The sequence below is a fragment of the Miniopterus natalensis genome, chromosome 16 (assembly GCF_054644295.1).
Source record: "Miniopterus natalensis isolate mMinNat1 chromosome 16, mMinNat1.hap1, whole genome shotgun sequence".
NCBI classification, from domain to species: domain Eukaryota; kingdom Metazoa; phylum Chordata; class Mammalia; order Chiroptera; family Miniopteridae; genus Miniopterus; species Miniopterus natalensis.
This window is the reverse complement of record NC_142096.1, coordinates 32903376-32925763: the sequence shown is the minus strand read 5'-3', so window position 1 is coordinate 32925763 and position 22388 is coordinate 32903376. Positions and strand designations below refer to the sequence as shown.

Below are 22388 nucleotides of genomic sequence, written 5' to 3'. Positions count from 1 at the left end.
TTACATCAGACTTTTACAAGTATCCACTGGAATCTAAAAACCATAGTTATTTGATACCTGTTTTAGAACATTAAAATAATACATGAATAAGCTTTTCTAGCAGTCAGAAATTTTACCTTGATTCTTTTTCCCCCTCTTTTAATTTGTATTTCCAATCCACTTAATCCACAGCATTTTATTTTGATATATTTTTATGCTTTAAATTTGTTTGTTGTTATACTTTTATACTGGTAAAACAAAATATGAAAAATATCCCTACTTTTCTATGCTCACAAGGCTCCGATATAAAATGTTTGTGTATTGAATTATCGTTATCAATATTGAATTGATCAAAATAATGTAAACATTTTGATTAACATGATTAAGCATAGAAAGTAAGATTTAGGATTTCATGTGTGAAATCCTACCCACCCAATTCATGTATCTGTAGATAAATCTTATCGCTGTAGACAGTGTTTGACATTAGTTCCATAGTTTTTATAATTTTAAGCACTGAGAAAATGTTCATATAACTAAGATAGTAGTGAAAGTTTTGTTTAGCAGTGCTGTTCAGTTTTTTTGGCTTTTATGCCAAAAATCATATGCCAAAATTTATTTTTAATGGTCTCTTAGCTTAATTAGGTCCTTTTCAATTTTACTGAAAACAAAGAATTGGAAACTACTTACCAAAGGTAAGGATTTTGTTGGCTAGCTTAGTCGTTCAATTACTTAACACCTACACTAATGGTTTTCTTTGTTTGACTTTAGGAAGGTTTTTAATGCCTTGAGGCAGTCCACAATAGTAAGATTCAGGATTAATGAGAGAGAGGGTCAATGAAAGAGAATGCCTTGTTAGTTATGGTTGCCTTCTTAGGCAGGTCAGTTTTAAGAAAAAGTACCTGTGGAAGATGAAATCTGGAAATAGATTCCCTTCAAATTTTCTTTGGAAAGTCTTATGTTACCTTACACGCATCCAAGATGTAAGTGTTTGTTTTAAAAATAATACACCTACCTAAAAGTGTAGGTATCTTTTTTTCAAATGTCCTAAATACATGGGTGGGCAAAAGTAGGTTTACAATTGTGAGTACATGAAACAGTTTATTGTGTATTATTATTTATTTTTTATTGTATTATTATTTGAATTATAACTGTAAACTTACTTTTGCCCACCCCTGCATTGTATAAAAGTACACTGATAAAAGTGCTAACAAATCATATATGCCACTTAATATTTTATTAAGGACTTGTCCAGTTCTTACACAAATCCTTGTGGTGTACTATACATATCTTTATTTACCTTGTGAACCAATCACATATTCTGCCCAAAACAAAGTTAAATGACAAAATGTCTTGATAAAAAAATGAAATAACTGGGTAAAGCTGGTGGGGGGCAGGGGGGATTAATTTTTTAACGCTGCCTGATTTTCTAAAATTATCAATTTTCATAGTAATAAAGCATTACATTATAGAGTTGTTAGGTACTTTTGCCTTCTCTTCTAACGAAAAGTATCCTTTATACGAGAGATGCGTATCAAGTTTTGAATAGTTTGTGATAGAACCTCTGTTGCCAATGAAGCAGCCCACTAACTTAGAGTCCATTGTGCAAAAATAAAGTTACAGCCTGGTCAGTGTGTCTCAGTGGTTGAGCGCTGACCTAGGAACCAAGAGGTCACTGGTTTGATTCCTGTCAGGGTCAGGGCACATACCCAGGTTGCCGGCTCAATCCCCAGTAGGGGGCGTGCAGGAGGCACTCGATCCATGATGTTTCTCATATCTCTCTATCCCTCTCCCTCTCTCTGAAAAATCAAAAACATATTTAAAAAAAATAAAAGTTATATAAAACTCTGGTTTTTACAACAAATTAATGTACAAATTAATGTAAAGCAGTCTTTGAATTCAGTTGTTTCATTATCTGGGTGAAATAGATAATAAAAACTCCTTTTTATCTTCCAAGCCAAAATTATAATTCTGATATTTTAGTTATTTTAAGATTGCTAACAGTTATTGTGTGTGTGTGTATCTTTCTAATTTCTGTAGCCTTAAAATAAAGGTGTACTTACTGTTATGAACTTTTTTTCCAGTGGTAGAAAACTTCACTGTCCAGACTACTTGTTGTGAAAAAGAACTATAAGCCTCAATAAGTCTTACATTAGCCATTTCATAGACATTGCTGATATTTACCGTAAAATCATTGTTCTAGATAGTAACTATTGGGGCGATGTAAAATGATTCTGAACAAAAAGCAGTTGTACAAACTTGTAATCAGAGAACACTCTTGGAGTAGTTTAACTTGGGGCTTTTCACTAAAAAACATAGGTGACTTTCATAATTTTTCTTGAAGGATGGTTCTTCAGTTAAGGAAGTTGAAACCTACCACCGGAAACGTGCTTTAAGGACTTTGAGAAAAAATGCACAGAATTCTTCAGATTCTAGTTTTGAAAAGAATATGGAAATAACGGAGAAACATGCTAATGGCAGGCATTTTACAAGGTAATACAAGGTATTTGAATGCTAATTCAAAATAGGTTTAAATAATAATTTAGGATTTGCATTTAATTTTTAAGTGTATTCTTGACTGGTCATTGAGATCCCAGGGTAATAAAATGCAACTTATTTGAAATAAAATTGCCACAAATGAGTATTATTGAATTAAAAATTTAATGTGTGCACAGGTTTGTTTTTATTTTCATGTTCAAAGACAGTGTTTGTGAAATGAAACTGACAAGGTTGGTTGACTTGTTCATGGTATGTGGTTCTGCTTCATAATCTGTACAATGCCTTTATTCAAAACAGTAGTTATATTTTTGATGCTTGCTATCAAGTTTTTAATCAATTACAAGTCATCTATGAATTTCTGTGCGTTGGTGTGCTTCTAAAGCAGTCTTCACATAGAGGCAGAACATGATTTTTTTTTCCTAGTCTAATGGGACTAGATACTTTTTACACATTTAAATTTGTTTTTCAAGACCCCTGAGGTAGGTGGCATGGATCCCATTTTAATACTCAAAGAATTAGTTTGAATAAAATAAGTAGTTCATTGAACTTGGGTTTGTTTGATTTAGGGAAGATTTAGATCTAACTTTTAATTAGCTGAAAGCCGTCACTTTTCTCCCCACTTTGGTGGGCCTAACATGGTGGGGAAAGTTCCAATTAGAATGAAATTTGATGAAATAATTGTTTTTACATTAGTTCTCATAAATTACTCATAACTTAGAAGACTAGAACCCTTCCACTCTTAAATAGAATTTTTATTCTTATTTTGTGTAGTGGATTTTCCTTTTAAGTTTTGTTTTGTTATGGGTTTTTTAATCCTCACCCAAGGAATGAGGATATTTTTTCCACTGATTTTTAGAGAGAGTCGAAGGAGTTGGGGAGAGAGAGAGAAGAACATCAATGTGAGAGAGACACATTGATTGGTTGCCTTCCACATGTGCCCCTACTGGGCCTGGGGGTAAAACTTGCAACCCAGGTATGTGCCCTTGACTGGGAATTGAACCCACAATACTCTGGTGGGCAGGCCAACACTCTGAGCCAGGGCTTAAGTTTGTTTTTTTGTTACTGTTATTTTTTCAGTTATTTGACACATCTTTTGTCACATATTTTTTTAATTTGCGTCTTATTTCATCCATTATTTATGGAGTTTTTACTGTATTTCATGGAGTCTAAGATAACAGCAATTGAAAGACAAAATTTGTGAAACAATAAAAAGGAAAAAACATAGCCTAAGACATATTCCAGTTTCATTGATGTTAAAATGGGAGGAAATGTACAACTTTTAGAATTGATGAAATATAAGTTACCCCAGTAGTATTTCTGAAACTTGAAGCCTTCTTGGGGTAGGGGGAATGATCCATGAATTCTCTATGAGAATTTTAAAATTTATTTTATGATCTGAAGAAAAAAATAAGTATTCTGGATCATCTAAATTGCTACCGTATAGAGAATAGCCAGACCCTGTATTTGTGTTTACAGTTAAATTGGCACCAAGTAGTGCTGCTTTAGTTACTTCAGGTTCATGAGATAAGAACTGAGTCTGACCTTAATATATAAATTCATCTGCTTCCAAGATAATGTGATGACATGCTTGCTATTCAAATGAAGGTTTGAAGCACTTCAAATAAAGAGAAGTGGGTGAATTGAGTCATCATGAAACATAAACAAGCAAACATAACATACCAAACTCAAGAGAAACAAAGTCACTAAGACATTCACATAGCAAACTGCTATATTGTTTCACCAAAATCTCATTATGTTAATATTTTTGTTGAGGGTTGGTTTTATGGTTTTGTTTATATTAAACATAAATGAATTTGTATACCTAGTGTGGCTTGTACATAGTTAAAAAATTTAATGTTAGAAGTCCTCAGAATTTTTACCTTTAAAAGGATCTGGATATTATTTGAGTTTGTGAAACATGGTGTTGGGCTTTATGCTCAAAAGGTTGTAAAGGAATGTTTTGAAGCTATTAAAATGAGTGCTTTTTAAGTTGGATTTAAAGATGAGTGAGTTGGTTTTTAAAATTAGGTTCCTTCTAAAATATATTGAATTTGTATTTTTAAAATTATTTTTAAATAGCAACTTTATTGAAATATAATTTAAATTCACAATGTTGTGCAACTATCACCACTACCTAATTTCAGAATATTTTCATCACCCCAAAAAGAAGCACTGCCCATTATACCCCAACTCCAGCCCCTTGGGAGCTACTAACCTACTTTTTATCCCTTAGACTTGCCTATTCTAGACATTTTATATAAATGCAATCATACAATATATGCCCTTTGTGTCTGGCTCCTTTCACTTGGTATATTGTTTCGAAGATTCATCTGTATTGTAGCATCTGTTAGCACTTCATTCTTTTTATTGCCAAATAAGATTTCATAGTATGACTATATCACATTTTGTTTTATCCACTCATTAGTTGATGGACATTTGGATTGTTTCCACTTCTTGGCTATTATGAATAATGCTATAAACATTAGTGTACAAATTTTTAAGTGGACATAGAGTTGCGTTTTTTTGTTTGTTTGATTTGTTTTTGTATATACCTAGGAGTTAATTGTTGGGTCAAATGGCAACTGTTTTAATGTTGAGGATCTGCCAAACTGTTGGCCAAAGCAGCTGCACCATTTTACATTTCCACCAGCAATGTTTGAGGGTTCCAATTTCTCCACATCTTCACCAGCACTTATCATCTGTCTTTGGTTTTAGCCTTTGTAGTGGGTATGAAGTATTTTATTGTAGTTCTGATTTGCATTTTTTTGATAGTTAATAATGTTGAATATCTTTTCATGTGCTGTCCACTTGTCTTCTGTGGAGAATTTCTGTCTTTAAAAACATTTTTCTGTATTGAGATCATTATTACAAGGACTTTTATATAATGATAACATCAGGATCTACTTGTTAAGAATTATATAAAGTGGCCTATAGTATTTTTTAATTCTTTATATAATTACCCTGTTTCTTATCAAGGTGACCCTTTTGCTGTGTAGTTTGCCCAACTGTAGTAATCTCTTCACTTTCTTTCTGTATCCCCCACTCCCTTTGTTTTCAATCTATTTGAGGCTCAAAGACCAAGAGACTAAGACTGTTAAAATATACAGAAAGATTTGAATAAGTGCTTTGAGGGCAGGATCTATATTTCTTTGGTTTTGGAGTTCTTAACTAGGATCCAGTAATTAGGGTTTTCAGGGGACATGTGAAACCTCTGAAATAATGTTTAAACTTGTGTGTGTGTGTGTGCAGTTTTCTAGGGAGAAAGGATCTATAGCCTTCATTAGATTTGTAGGGGTTCAAAGTCCAGGCACCTGTTTTTGTAAATTGTTCCATTGCAATACACCCATGCCCATTTATTCTGTTTATGGCTGCTTTCCCGCTTCAGTGTTAGAATTGTTGTGTGAATGTTTGTGACAGAGCCTATAAGGCACACAAGCCTAAAAATACTTATTATCTGTTTAAGAAACAACTTAAAACGTCTATAAGGGGAATAGTGATCACCTTCCTCAATAGACAAAAAGAAAAGGAAAACACCCCTTTAATCATTTGTCCCTAGCATCTAATAGGAACCCAGTTTATAAACGTAGACCTGCATGGTATGGGTGGGGGCTCTTTTTATGAGAAAAGTCTGTAAGTCTGTTTCATAACAGGTTTCTCAGACTTTGTTTAGCCATAATTTATATAAGCATAAATATTCTCAAGCTATTTATTTAGTGTTTTTTAGGTTTTTATGTATCTATGGGTATTTACTTTCCAAGCTGGTTTAACTTTTTGTCCTAGTTCGAATATTATGAAATATAGGATTTAAAATTATGTCAATTATTTTGAATTATTTAATATTTTTTCAATAGGCAGTTGGCCAGACAGCAGGCTGATAAAAAAAAAGAAGAGTGCAAAGAAGGTAAGTTAAACGCATTTTGAATGTTTAAAAAATGTAATTAATATTTTGTTTACAAGTATATTGACATACATACAATAAACTTCCTTTATTTAAAGTGTACAGTTTGCTTGGTTTTGACATAGTATTCTGTGAAACCATCACCACAATAAGGTAGTGAAGATAACCATCACTCCCCCCGCAAGAAATTTCCTCATGTTCCTTTATTATCCCTTCTGTCCACCCTAACTCCTCTCCATGCCCTCTACTCCCCAAAATTCTGAATGTCCACCAATCTTTTCGTCACTATCAATTCATTTGCATTTTCTAGCATGTTCTACTTATAATTCTATAAGCAGAATTATATAATGCAGCCTGTATTCTTTCTTGGTCTGCCTACATAGCATAATTACTTTGAGAATCATTGATGATGTTGCTTTTTGTTCCTGAGTTGTATTCCATTATATAGATATACCACAATTCGTCCTGTTCCCCCACCCCACCAATTTTATTGTGAAATTTATAATTGACATACAATGTTGTGTAAGTTTAAAGTGTACAAGGAATGTTGATTTGATCCACTATATATTGCAAAATGATTACTAACATAGCTTAGGTAACACCTGCATCATGTCACATCATTACCGTTTCTTTTTAGTGGTGAAAACATTTAAGATCTACTTTCAGTGGCTTTCAAGTGTATAATACAGTATTATTAACTATAATCACTATGCTATAGATTTCCAGAACTTACACATAGTTGGAAATTTGTACCCTTTGACCAACATCTCTCTTTAACCCTCACCTCTCAGCACCTGGCAACCACCATTTTAGTTTCTTGCTATGAGTTTAACTTTTTCAGATTCCACATATAAGTGATATATGGTATTTCTCTTTCTTCATCTGACGTATTTCACTTAGCATAATACCTTCAAGGTCCATCCATGTTATTGCAAATGGCAAAATGTCCTTCTTTCTCATAATAGTTCATTGTAGTATATACAGCGGTTCCTCAAATAATGCCACTTTGTTTAACATCGTTTATTTCTTTTCCTTTTTTAAAAAAAATTTTTTTTTAATTCATTTCAGAGAGAGACGAAGGAAGAGGGAGGGAGAGATAGAAACATCAATGATGATTCATTGATAGGCTGCCTCCTACATGCTCCCTGCTGGGGATCAAGCCCACAACCTGGACATGTGCCCTTACTGGGAATCGAACCTCGATCTTCTGGATTATAGGTCAATGCTCAACCACTGAGCCACGCCGACTGGGTTCTTTTTTCCCCTCTTTTTAAAATTTTCATTGATTTCTAGAGAGAGAGAGAAACATCAAATGTCTGCCTCCTGTACGCCTCCTACTGGACATCGAGCCTGTAACCTGGGCATGTGCCCTGACCTGAAATTAAACCTGCAACCTTTTGGTGCACGGAATAATGCCCAGCCAACTGAGCCACACTGGCCATGACTAACCTCATTTCTTTTTATTGTTTTTTAAATATGTTTTTATTGATTTTTAGACAGAGAGGAAGGGAGAGTGACAGAGAGAAACATCTATCGGTTGCCTCCTGCACACCCCTACTGGGGATCAATCCCATCACCAAGGCATGTACTATGACCATTTGGTTCCTGGGTTGACACTCAACCACTGAGCCACACCCCGCCAGGCTAACCTTGTTTCTTTATGACATTGATGAGATGCTATAGGAACTTAACTCTTTAAATTAATTAGGCTATGGTAAAATTGGTTTCATTATGTGTCATTTTGCTTAAAGTCACAGAACCTATCAAAAAGTGTGTTACATGAGGATTTACTATATTCCACATCTTTATCCATCCATGGACACCTAGGTTGTTTCCCACAATTTCTTTATTCATCTTTTGTTGGACATCTGGGTTGTTTCTAGTTTTATGCAATCACAAAACTGCTTTAAACATTTGTGTCCAAGTCTTTGTATTATATATCTTTCCTTTTCTCTTGAGAACAGAATGGCTGGATCTATGATAGCAGTATGTTGTAACTTCATTTTTGTTTTCTAATATTTTAATAAAGGTTAAGTTCAGGATATTATAATTTTGTTAAGTGAAAGTGTAACTTTTTAGGTGTTTATTTCTTTTATAAATGCTATTATTTCAAATCTTCCCGTTTATTTTTATGTATACATCTATGAAGACAAAGTGATTCCAGTTACTCGGTCATTGAGGACTAGAAACATTGTTCAGACTCCAGAACACTTGCATGAAGAGAATGGTGATGTTGAAGTTCGCCGCAGTTGTAGGATTAGAAGTCGTTATAGTAGTATGAACCAGTCCGTGCTATTTGACAAACTTATAACAAAGTGAGTAAAAATTGTTTAGATTAAGATAATTTAGTTGACAAAACTTTTTGTTGGGGAAGGGTCATAAATTTTGACTAGCCTGAATATTTGCATAAAGGAGAATGATTACTAGAGGACTTTATGATTCCATATATATATTTAAATTCTTTGAAAAAATGTAAAAAATATTTTTATACAAGTAAATCAAGAAGTAGAGATATTTAAAATGCCAACACTCAAAGAATACAATGGAAGGGAAATTAAGTTTTTAAAAATGCACTATTTTACAGTTTTAGCTTATATCAATTTTTTTTTAAGCACTGCTGAAGCTGTACTTCAAAAAATGGATGATATGAAGAAGATGCGTAGACGGCGAATGAGAGGACTGGAAGACTTGACGGTGTTTAATGAAACAGAAGAAGTAAGTATATTCTTCCATCAAGGGGATAATTTAATAACCTTCAGTTTAACTTTTTCTATAGTACCTGTCCATTTTTGGTTAAATTGATCATCTTATTCAGCATTTGTTTGATTAGTCGCTAGTTATTGCTGGAGTTGTAAGAGTTTATAGCTGTAAATACCTTTATTTTAAGTAAGTTTGGAAGGTTGTACTGAATTTTTTAAATAAGTGTACTAAAATGTTAATGGCTTTTATTTAAACATTTTTAGGGGAATCTTAATATGTACACAAGAGGAAAACAAAAAGGTATTCAAAGAACTGATGAAGAAACAACTGATAATCAAGAAGGCAGTGTGGGTTAGTCTTTTCTCTTGTTCTCTCTTTGGGTTTGAATTTGTGCTTTTATTTAGTAGGATGTAGCCTTTCTATTCAGAAGCTGTGAAATATATGGTAGTTTGGGAGAGATCAGAGGATTGGTCATAATTTAGAAGAAAAAAATGAGGACAGGGGAGAGCTTAAAAGGTTGGTATGTTTTGTTTGGGAAAGTATTTTATTTTTTTAAATATATCTTTATTGATTTCAGAGAGAGGAAAGGAGAGGGAGAGAGAGAGAGATGTTCATTGATCGGCTGCCTCCTGCACGCCCCCAACTGGGGATCGAGCCCTTAACCCGAGCATGTGCCCTCTACAGGAATTGAACCCTGATTGCCTGGATTCTAGGTCGACACTCAACCACTGAGCCATGCCTGGCTGGGCTGGGAAAGTATTTTAAATCAACAAATCTAAAGCAAATAAAACTGGTTTGTTTGTGTAGTACATCTACAGACAACACATATATCTCTCTACCTATTTTAATTTTTAAAAGAAATTATTAAAGTTTTGCTATTCTGTTTAGAACTTATTACTGTACTCTGTCAGAATTTTTCTTGAGTGAAAACCAATTTTCTGAGATCTATTTTAAATGTTTGTCGTTTTGAGTGATAATAAGTTTGCCGTTATGTAAATCAGTGACAGCCAGAGGGCTGGATGGAATGTTCAAACTTAAATTTAAAAGGCAAAAACTAAGCGAGGAGATACTGAAATTTGTCAACATGTTTATATGTACTTGGCAACATTAAGTGTAATCACCTATATTAATGAAATTAGCAGTAATACCATAAACTTTAGTTTGGAACTTAGAGTACTTTGTTTTTATTTTATTTTTAAAATTTTTATTTATTGATTTGAGAGAGAGAGAGAACAAAACACCGATTTGTTGTTTCACTTATTTATGCATTCATTGGTTGATTCTTGTGTGTGCCTTGACCTGAGATTGAACCCGCAACCTCAGCATATCAGGACGACTCTGTAACCAACTGAACTACCCAGCCAGGGCTGACAGTAGCCTTTAAACATTTCTCTCTAGTTCCTTTTTTCTTCCTCTAGTTTTTTTTTAATTCTATAATTTTTTTGCTTCATTTAAAAAAAATCTTTAATGTTGCAAAAGAATCTGATTTTTTATGTAAGAAGCAACCAGTGAATGCATTTGTGGAACAACAAATTGATGTTTCTGTCTCTTCCTTCCCCTCTCTCTAAAATGAATCAATAAAAAAAAATTTTTTTAAAGAAAGAATTAGATTCTTTCTGTGCATAATCTAGAAGTAAATACATTTTAACAGAAAGGTCTTTTCTTCAGTTCCCCTATGTTAAAAATTGTTAACATTTTGGTGTGAGTATCCTGAAAGTAAATATTCTTAAACTGTAGAATCATCTGAAGAGGGTGAAGACCAAGAAGATGAAGATGATGGTGAAGATGAAGATGATGGTGAAGATGAAGATGACGGTGAAGATGAAGATGATGATGAAGAGGACGGAGAAGAAGATAATCAGAAACGATATTATCTTAGACAGAGAAAAGCTACCGTTTACTACCAGGCTCCATTGGAAAGTAAGTACGAATTTTTTTCCAGGAGATGTAATTATATTACCTTTGTTGTTACTGTCCTTCATCTTTTATTATTTTTTAGTCTTTATTTTGCATAATTCTCATGGCTTTTGCCTTTCTTAACCTATCCTAAAAGTGTAAGAAGTCAAGTCTTCCAAAGAGAGTTAAATTTTAGCCTTAACCAAAGCAAATGATTGGGCTGTTTTGAAATTTCATGTCTGTCTCTAATTATTTTAGATTTCACAGCTTTCTACTTAATTTGTCAGTTTATATAAATAGGGCTGCTTTTGATTTATGTTAAAGTTGTACCTCAATACTTATGAGCATATACATGCAGGGCTGATAATTCAGCTGTTACCTATCAGTATAATCATAAAGGTTATTTATGGCCAGTATATGTTTGGTTGTTGGTGTCTGTACTGTACATATTTTCAGTAGCAACCCTGCAGACATAAATGATTTAAAATGTGATCTGTAGAATATTTTATAGTATATATGTACTAGTATTTTCATGGAAGGGCAGCACCTTTATAAGTATCTGAAGAGCAAAATTACCTTCAAACGTATTTATACATCATGTATATCTAACTCCTTTTTTTAGAACCTCGTCACCAGAGAAAGCCCAACATATTTTATAGTGGCCCAGCTTCTCCTACAAGACCAAGATATCGATTATCTTCTGCTGGACCAAGAAGTCCTTATTGTAAACGAATGAACAGGTTTGGTTTTGAAATAGTGATTGATTTATGACAACACAATTGTGGCTATGTTAAGGTAGGAAGATTCTAGAGTCTTAGGATTGGAGCTATCAGGATAGAATTCTGGAATCATATTTGGGACAGTAATTAATTTTGACTTTAGTGCTCTAATTTCTACTACCACTGACTAGTTTTGCTTTTGCTTCCGCTAATAGGAATTGTTAGTAACTACCATGGTAAAGTAGTTTACTCCACTGTTCCACGCTTTAATAATAGAAAGCTACCTTTGCTTCAGTGTTTACTGTATTCTTGGCTTGGTATTAAGCATTTTATTTAAGTAGACTGTTTGCTGTAATCTTTATGTTAAGTTAGGCATAGGTTTAATCTTGTCTTCATATACTATCACAGATATATTTTTCTATGATGACAAGCATTCTAAGTTACATAGCTTCTAGACTTCTCATGACTGACCATCTTTTTCTGGGTCGATTTTAAAAATTTGTTTCTCTTACATACATAGTAGGAAGATTAATTTTCTTTGAGTATTTAAATTATTTGTGGGTTTCTTTTTCTTCCACATCCCAACACTTGTTGCTTGTCTGTCATATTTAAATCCAAAGGTAATTCTTATTATTTCCTCATTCTCCCGAGTAATAAAAGGTTTTCCGATCTATTAGAACTTTCTGGATAATAGTAGCATGATAGTAGTTTGTGAATGAGAGCTTGTTGGTGAAGACTAAAAAGGAAGGAAAAAATGACACTGGTTTGGGAAATGGCACTTTTTTCCTAATAGTAATTTGCTTAGAAGTAAGACTGAAATCCTCTGAGACTTCAGCTATTTGAACAGTTCTTGGAAGCCTGCTCCTAAAAGCAGATTATCTGACCATGTTTTGGTCATGGAAGGCAACACCTTTGTAAGTGCTGACAAATTTCCTTCCTTCTAGGAAAAATATAAAACACAACTGTGTCCCTGGGTCTTTTAATTTCATTTTCAGAGTGCCCAAATCACAAGTGTACATTCCAGATTTTTTGTGTCATTATCCCTCTTCTCACAGCTAGAGGACCAGGAAGGCAAACTCAGCCTGCCATGGTGGTTCAATATAAATTGCACTTGAAAGGAGGCCACACTGTCGGTACTTTTCAAAAGCCCCTTAGAATATTGTTAAAAACTGATATTTTGATAGTGAAATTTAATGATCTTCAGAAAAGGAGAGTAAGGTGTATTGCTCCCTGGAATCCCCAACAATTATAGGTCCCAGGGCAGCTTTTGATTGCTTAATTTAAGGGACAGGCCTCTATTTGATTCAGCAGAAGTGAGAGGCTGGCAGTTACTCTGAGATTTAATTTCTTCTCTCATCTTTACTGGATGTATGTTTCTGGAAGTAACATACTTATTGACTGACTACTTCTACAGTCACCACCTACAGTGTCTGTTGTAGCAGGTAGGAATTTTTTTACTCCTTTTGGTTCACAGAGTACTTTTTCTCTATATAAAGTGTCTCACATTGTTGTATAGCTCCTTGGGTCCAGGGTGTCTGCCCCCCTGCCAATTATTTAACAAATGTTTGAGTACTACCATGTGCCAAGTAATATGAATATAAAAGTGATGAAGCCAGGATTCCTGCACTTGGATATCATAGACCTAGTGGAAGATCCTGACATGTTTAAAGCATGAACTAAGATTTAAGCTGAATCCTTAGAGTCATATTATTTGACTTGATAACCTTCTTGGTGTTGGTTTTGATAACTCTCTTTAAACTTTTCTTTTTGATCAGAATTTTATTGGGACATAATCCACATACATATAGTTCACCCATTTAAAGTATACAGTTCAATAGCTTTTAATGTATTCACAGAGTTGTGCAGCTATTACCACAACAATTTTATATTTTAAATTTTTAAAAATATTTTTTTATTTTTAAAATTTTTATTGATTGATTTGAGAGAGAGAGAGAAACATCAGTTTTATTTTTCCATTCATTTATGCATTCATTGGTTGATTCCTATATGCTCTCTGACTGGGAATTGGACCTGCAACCCTGGTGTATGGGGATGACACTCTAACCAACTGAGCTACCTGGCCAGGGCCCACAATAATTTTAAAACATTTTTCTTGCCTCAAAAAAACCCCTGTACTCTAGTTATCACCTCCCCCACCCCCACCCTGCTCCTAATACTTCCCCCCAGCCCCAAGCCACCACTAATCAACTTTCTGTCTTTATAAATTTGCCTATTTTGGGTATTTCATATAAGTGGAATCTTTTGTGACTGGCTTCTTTGACTTGGTATAATAGTCATCCATACCTCATTCCTTTTCATTGCCAAATGAGATCCCATTGTACAAATATACCATATTTTGTTATCCATTTATCAGTTGATGGATATTTAGGTTGTTTCCACTTTTGGCTGTTATGAAAAATGCTACTGTGAACATTTGTATATAACTTTTTGTGTGGATATATGTTTTCATTTATCGTGGGCATATACCTCGAAGTGGAATTGCTGGTCAAATGCTAACTGTATTTAATGTTTTGAGGAAATGCCAGGTTGTTTTTCAAATGGCTGCCTCATTTTACATTCCTACAAGCAGTGTACCAGAGTTCCAGTTTCTCCATGTGCTTCTAGCACTTGTAATTATCTGGCCTTTTATAATACCCCTTTAAACCTTTTTTTTTTTCCCCCTTCTCAAGGTGGTGTGAACATCTCATTTTTTTCTAACAACCTTAATGATAGTTTGCTTAACCTTTTTAGTTTTTTAATCAAGAGACCAGCTTCTGTTTATAGTTCATGTTCTCCTGCAGCTACTTAGGCACAGAAACAAAGCACACATCTAAAGAATCATTTGAACAATGCTTTTAGTATCCATGGCAAATGGTTAAGAAACCTTTCAACCATAGTGCAGGAGTTTCCAAGGGTCTTTTGGCAACCTATAGCAGAGCTTCAGGAATCCTGCCTTTAAGCAGGATTTTCTTTCTTCCTTCTGGTTGATAACCTCTAGTCATCTAAGGATTATTCTTTAGCTTCAGTCTGCAGTTTTTGGAACAAGCCTAGTCCCTTTGAACAAGAAGATAACACAATAGCACAGTTGCGTCACCAGTATTCCAAAGTATTCCTTCCTTGTCGAGGAACTACAACTGGTGACTCTAGGTGCTCTAGTTAGGTTCACAGTGCTTGTCCATTCGAAATTTTCCAAATGTTTTTGGTAAAATGAAAGAGAACCAAATGTGGGCATGTGTATTACAATCTTTTTTAAACTGAAATAATGGCCTTTTTACGATAAAGTAATTATAAAGAACCTGGACCCATGACTGGGATAGCTTAGGTTGCCAGCTCAGTTCTGCCACTTATTATTGACTTTTGGCAAGTTACTTAACCTCTCTATGCTTCAGTTTTTTGACCCATGGAATGGGGATAATAGCACCTATCTCATAGTATTGTGAGAATTAAATGACTTAATACATGTAAAGCTTTTAAAGTAGTATCTGACACATATTAAGGGCTACATGTGTTATTATAACTATAATGTTTTAAAATAATCCCTACTAACGCATAGCCTGGCGTGGCTCAGTGGTTGAGCGTCGACCTAGGATCCAGGCGATCGGGGTTTGATTCCCGGTCAGGGCACATGCCCGGGTTGAGGACTCGATCCCCAATGACTCTCATCATTGATGTTTCTATCTCTCTCCCTCTCCTTTCCTCTCTCTGAAATCAATAAAGATATATTTAAAAATAAAATTAAGTTTTTAAAAAAATATAAAATAAAATAATCCCTACTTGTAAATCAAATGTTGGAAACTTTATGACAGTTCAGAGAGTCTTGTTTGCTTGTGGACTGTCATACTTTACTGGTTTATGAAATAAACAACTGGAAATCACCAGTATAGTAGTGCATAGAATGCAAATTTTTGGAATAGACAAGCATGAGTTTGAATTCTGACACCATCATTGACTAAGTCTGATATTTTGAACAAGTTACTTAAACTATGAGCCACATTGGCTCTGATTGTAAAATGTGTCTACCAATAAGTACTTTTCCAAAGTTTTAATTAAGATTATATGAGATAATATGTCAACTACTTGGTAAAAGAAGCACTTAATAAATGTTAAGCCCCCCCTTTTTTAAAATTATTTTTTTAATTTATCTTTATTGTTGAAAGTATTACAGATGTCTTCCTTTTTCCCCTATTGACCCCTCCTTCCCCCTCCCACCCCTTCCCAAGGCCTTCACCACGGATTATGCATATATGCATATAACTTCTTTGGTTAATCTCTCTCCCCCCTTCCCCACCTTCCCTCTGAGAATCATCAGTCTGTTACATGCTTCTATGTATCTGGATCTGTTTTGTTTGTCGGTTTCTTTTGCTCATTAGATCCCACGTATAAGTGAGATCATGTGATACTTGTCTTTCTCTGACTGGCTTATTTTGCTTAGCATAATACTCCCCAGGTCCCTCCATGTTGTCTCAAAGGATAAGAGATCCTTTTTTCTTTTTAACAGCTGCATAGTAATCCATTGTAGAAATCTACCACAGCTTTTTTATCCGCTCATCTGATGGGCACGTGGGCTGTTTCCAGATCTTGGCTATTGTAAACAGCACTGCTATGAGCATAGAGGTGCATATTTTCTTTCTGATTAGTGTTTCAGGCTTCTTAGGATATATTCCTAGAAGTGAGATCACTGGGTCAAATGGCATTTCCATCTTTAATTTTTTGAGGAAACACCATACTGTTTTCCATAGTGGCTGCACCAGCCTACATTCCTACCAGCAGTGAAGTAGGGCTCCCTTTTCTCCACATCCTCCCCAGCACTTGTTGTTTGATGGTATCCTTTCTGGTAGTGTGAGTTGGTACCTCATTGTCATTTTAATTCGCATCTCTCTGATGATTAGTGACATTGGGCAATTTTTCATATGCCTCTTGGCCATCTGTATGTCCTCTTTGGAGAAGTGTCTACTTAGGTCCTCTCCCCATTTCTTAATTGGATTGTCTTCCTTTTGTTGAGTTGTTTGAGTACTGTATATATTTTGGAAATTAATCCCATATCAGATGTATCCCTGACATATATGTTCTCCCATACAGTGGGTTCCCTTTTTATTTTGATGCTGGTTTCTTTTGCTGTGCAGAAGAACGAAGTTGGAGTGATCACAATACTGGATATCAACTGTACTACAAAGCCACTGTAATTAAAACAGCCTGGTTCTGGCACAAGAACAGGCATACAGATCAATGGAACAGAACAGAGAACCCAGAAATCTACCCAAGCCATTATTCTCAATATTTGACAAATGAGCCTGGCCGGAGTTGCTCAGACGTTGAGCATCAACCCATGAACCAAGAGGTCACGGGTTCAGTTCCTGGTCATGCTTATGCTTTGGTTTTGGGCTTGATCCCCAGTAAGAGGCGTACAGGAGGCAACTGATCGATGTTTCTCTGTCATCGATGTTTCTATCTCTATCCCTCTCCCATTCCCTCTTTCTAAAATCAATAAAGATATATTTAAAAAAAATTTTGATAAAGGAGGCAAGAGCATACAATGGAGTAAAGACAGGTACATGCAAAAAAATGTACCACCGTCTTACACCATACGCAAGGAGAAACTCAAAATGGATAACAGACTTAAATGTAAGTTTTGAAGCTATAAAAAATCCTAGAAGAAAACATAGGCAGCAAAATATCAGACATCTCACATAGCAGAATTTTCACTGATACAATGAGTAGAGCAAGAGAAACAGGAAAAAATAAACAAATGGGACTACATCAAAATAAAAAGCTTCTGCACAGCAAAAGAAACCATCAAAATGAAGAGGGAACCCACTGTATGGGAGAACATATTAGCCAATGATACATCTGATAAGGGGTTAATTTCCAAAATATATTAAGTACGCATACAACTCAACAAAAGGAAGACGAACAATCCAATTAAAAAATGGGTAGTCCCTTTTTAAAACTGTGAACTTCGTCTTAATTATATGTAAATGCATACTGAATTTACATGCAATTATGTGAATTATATGACTACAAGTTAGAGTCTCCTTGTAGTATTAATGGTAATATTAAATAAATTAGTTTTTTATATAAAATTTCAGACTTGTACTATATAGTTTTACTTTCAGCCTGATCACAAAAGTGCTTTGGATATGCTTAGGTAGGTGGACAGTGGAGGATTATTTCCTCATTATGTCTGTTTCCACAACCCTTTTTCCAAAATCCTGGGTCGATTTGTGTTTCAGAATTTTTAGGAGGGATTTACAAAGGTAACATGCAAGATAAACATCTCCAGTGGTATCTAGGCCAGCAATGCTTAGTGAAGTATGTTAATTCTTTCCTGGCCGGTGTGGCTCAGTGGTTGGCGCATCAGCCTGCAGACTGAAGGGTCTCAGGTTTAATTCCGGTCAAGGGCATGTGCCTTGGTTGCAGGCTTGATCCCTGGCCTCAGTTGGGGCTTGTGCAGGAGTCAACCAATCGATGTGTCTTGCGTAGATGTTTCTCTCCTTCTCTCCCTTCCACTCTCTGAAAAGCAATGGAAAAAATATCCTTAGGTGAGGATAAAAAAAAAAAATTAAAATACGTTAATTCTATAGCAAACATATGAATAATCATAGTAAGTGGGACAAATGGAGTCTGAATTGCCTTTAAGACACTTCAAATCATGCTTTGCTAAATGTATAATGGAAAAGCTTGTTTTCAGAGTTTTTTAGGTACAAGATTTTGGACCTACGTTATGCAGATGATTGTGAACCTTTTATATTTTTGGAAATACCTACTTACTGTAATTGCACTCTGACACAGAAAAAGCTCTAGACCCTGAGCCAATGGAATAATTAAAGGTTTTCCAGCCAGATTATTATTATTTTTTTCCCTCCCCTGTGGGTCTTTGGTAATTGTCCAAAGGTACAAGAAGTGATCACAAGAAGTGATTTAAAAATTATTTGAATATTTGTAGCATTTGGGATCTTATTTAATACTATCAACCAGGCTAAAAATTTGATTATATTTTAATGTTTTTGGAAGTGAGAGAATTGAGAATTATATGATACAGGTTTGATAACTCATTTACATTTACATAGCGGTTAAGTGGCAGTTGTGAATTTAGTTAATGATATACTATAGATAAAAGACCATCTTATTCATCCCCATTTCCTAGCATTTTTAATTAATTTATTTTTAATCCTCACCCAAGGATATTTTTTTCATTGCTTTTTCAGAGAGAGTGGAAGAGGGAGGAAGGGAAGGAGGGGGAGGGAGAGAGAGAGAGACATTGATGTGAGAGAAACACATTGATTAGTTGCCTCCCACATGTGCCCCAACTGGGCTAGGGATTGAGCCTGCAACTGAAGTATGTGCCCTTGGCTGGAATCGAATCCAGGACCCATCAGTCCGCGGGCCAACGCTCTTAACCACTCAACCAAACTGGCTAGCGCCCTAGCATTTTTTTTTTTTTTTTTACCCTTCTTGGTCCCCTCTGGTTTACATAAAAATTCTCATGTTCTCCTTTTAAGGGTATTTGACATTTTAAAGTAGTTGATTCCCTTCCAAATATAAAATTATATATATTATAATATTGAAAATAACTTTCTAAAATTGCAGTCTCAAAGATTCTAATACTCTTTATTTCACCTTTCTTTGAAGATAACATTTAAGAAGTTACGCTCCCTAGAGCACGTGCTGTCTTAGTGAATGTTTGATGGTCAGCTCTACCACAGCCTTTTATGTTTTCCTCTTCCCCTCACTTATCCAAGGCTTTTATTCCTTCAGAAGATTCAGCCAACCAAGTTTACTTTATTGGTTCAGCAAATGTATTAATTTTAGGATAAACCATTTTGGATCATTAGGTATTTCTGATGTTTGCATCTTATGCCGTTTTCCCCCTACCCTTCTTCATCATGATTTTAGTTTTCTTCTTTACCTCAGGCGAAGGCATGCCATTCACAGTAGTGATTCCACTTCTTCTTCCTCTTCTGAAGATGAACAGCACTTTGAGAGGCGGAGGAAAAGGAGCCGTAATAGAGCTATCAACAGGTAAGTCTTATATTGATTCCTTTTAAAACTACCACCTTTTTTTAAAAAAAGTGATGAGAAAGCTTAATAATTTGGGAATAGGAACAGCTTGACTGATTAAAAAATTATACAACAGGTTAATATATAAAACCAGAATGCTATCTTGTTTGAAATATCTAGTTGAAACTAATAACAGGTTAGGACATGTTTTCTTGTGTAGCCATTACACAGCTCAAAATGGTGCTTGTTAAACACTGATTTGAGGAAATAATTTTTTTTCTTTTCAAATACACTCCTTTTAAAAAAAGTAACACATTCTTGTAGAATGCTTAAGGAAATTAAAGGGTTTACTTATTTCATAACTCCTTGTAATATAAGTTCACATTTACTAATCAACTTAATTTGAGTCTCAATAATTATATAAAGTAGATTGGGCAAAAATTGTTCACATTTTACAGATGTGGGTGAATGATTGAAAAATGAAGGTCTTTGATTCTAATAATATGTTCTTAGAGTAGACCACAAATGCTTAAAAAAGTAATTGGAACATAATAATTGAATGGGCATGCATATCAATCATTCTTTATATCCTAAACTTTATTCTTTTATCACATTAAATCTACCCTATTCAATATAGTAGCCACTAGTCACATGTGTATTAAGCACTTGAAATGTAGCTAGTCTGAATTGAGATATACTATAAGTTTTTATGAAAAACACTTTTTTGAATTCCAAAGATTTAATAAAAGAAGAAAATGTAAAATAGCACAGTTTTTAAAATTGATTTTTGCATGTTGATAATACAGGATTTTGGATATATAGGGATAAACTATAGTATTAAAATTTTACCTTTTTTTTGTTTAGTGTGGCTAATAGAAAATTTTAAATTACATTTTTGGCTTGCATTTCATTTCTGTTGGACAGCAATAAGTTAAATCATCAGAAAGCTATATACTTAGACTGCTAGCATTTTTCTTTGCTTTCGTTCATAGAAATATGCATTTAAACCTATGGATTTTTATATTCAGTTATATTTCTATTAAGAATTACTTAAGGCATATTCTTTGAAAAGCTGCTATTGAAAACTTGTTCATCTTAGATTTCACAGTATAAATTTCTCATAGAGTTTGGAGATAGCAAGAATTGTCATTTGGAGTGAGCATGGTGCTTTCACTTGTGTTTAGTTGCAGCAGTTATTTGCTTACGCATTTTTGTACAAGTTATCTTAACTTCTAACATAAGCAGTTTTCATTTTTCCATCGATAAAACAAGCAGGTTCTTCTACGCATATTCTTTGTAACATGTCATAACTGTTTTTGAAAGTAGTGATTCATTCTTGCTTGAGAGGGTTGATGTGGATCTAGATGCTGGTGGACTGGGACGATTTTGCTGAGAGGTATTATAGCAGAATTGTTGCACATCTGGAGACACACTGCTTGGGTTTGATTTCTCATCTGCCACTTACTGATTTGTGATCTCGGGCATTTTAGTTTACCTTACCTATGGCTTGGTTTTCTTTTAAAAGAGGGAAAATAATATCTACTTCATAAGACTGTTGGAGGATTTAATGAATTAATATATCTATTAGACACGATCATTGAAAGGTGTAATGTGTACTGATACTGTCTGAATTCTCAACCATGAATTACCTTACAGTGGTGTGTGGCTTCTTGAAAACTTATTTTCATTTGATTGTATATCTTTAATAATAAAGCTTCAGATATAACTATTTTCTAACAAGTTCTCAACCTATATAGAAAATGAGGAAGTTGAAATACATAATCTTAAGATTGCTTTAGTTGAAATTAAAATTTTTTTTTTAAATTCTTAAGAAAAATGCCCCTATTTTAACATGGCATTCGGGGGAGAAAGGTGAGTTGATGATTTTGTTTGTTTTTTTAAATCTTTTAAAAACAGGTGTCTCCCACTAAACTTTCGGAAAGATGAATTAAAAGGAATTTATAAAGATCGAATTAAAATTGGAGCAAGCCTTGCTGATGTTGATCCAATGCAGTTAGATTCTTCAGTGAGTACTGTCCTGAAATGTGTGCTTGAACTGTAATAGTGTTCTTTGTTTTAGTTTCGTTTTAAAGGGTTTTTTTAAACCAGAAACTTTAATTTTTTTACAGACTTTTTTCTGTTGTTTTTTTTTTTTAAATCTTCAGGCTACAACTGTGATAGTGTTATTCAGTTGACTGTGTGTAGGCTGTTTATAGTTTAGGGATAGAGATTTTAATTTTGACTCCAAATCTAAGATTATCATTGTTTCCCTTCCATTACCAGGTACGATTTGATAGTGTTGGTGGTCTGTCTAATCATATTGCAGCTCTAAAAGAGATGGTGGTATTTCCATTACTTTATCCAGAAGTCTTTGAAAAATTCAAAATTCAACCTCCAAGGTAATATAATTATACATTTTATTTTAGCCAAAACCTGTGTTATGCTACTATTGTCCAGAAAGATAATGCTTCTCTGTTGAAATTTTTTAGGTCTACAGTAATTTGTACATTTTTCCTGCAAGTCCTGGGTGCTTTGAATATTTTTACTTAATGTTTAACATGAAAAATGTTTCAAAATTGATTCTACATTAAAAAAAAAAAGATTCTCCATGGTTTTTCAAGTATTTAGTGAAATTCTTCCTATACATACTTTATTCTCAGTTTTAAAATTTAGTTTACATGTATCATAGTAATACATGTACA

General features: G+C 34.2%; 1 protein-coding gene across 3 annotated transcripts in view; it reads left to right on the top strand.

Moving 5' to 3' along the window:
• The window catches only part of ATAD2 (ATPase family AAA domain containing 2), a 53782-nt gene that overhangs the window by 6327 nt on the left and 25067 nt on the right, over positions 1–22388 (top strand). For all 3 annotated transcript variants that reach the window (XM_016216041.2, XM_016216040.2, XM_087825472.1), the window contains exons 2-11: positions 2321–2469; positions 6327–6376; positions 8523–8688; positions 8986–9088; positions 9337–9424; positions 10811–10993; positions 11592–11709; positions 19600–19707; positions 21604–21712; positions 21970–22085. In XM_016216041.2, the coding sequence (XP_016071527.2) occupies positions 2321–2469; positions 6327–6376; positions 8523–8688; positions 8986–9088; positions 9337–9424; positions 10811–10993; positions 11592–11709; positions 19600–19707; positions 21604–21712; positions 21970–22085 (1190 nt within the window). The remainder of the gene's footprint in view (positions 1–2320; positions 2470–6326; positions 6377–8522; positions 8689–8985; positions 9089–9336; positions 9425–10810; positions 10994–11591; positions 11710–19599; positions 19708–21603; positions 21713–21969; positions 22086–22388) is intronic.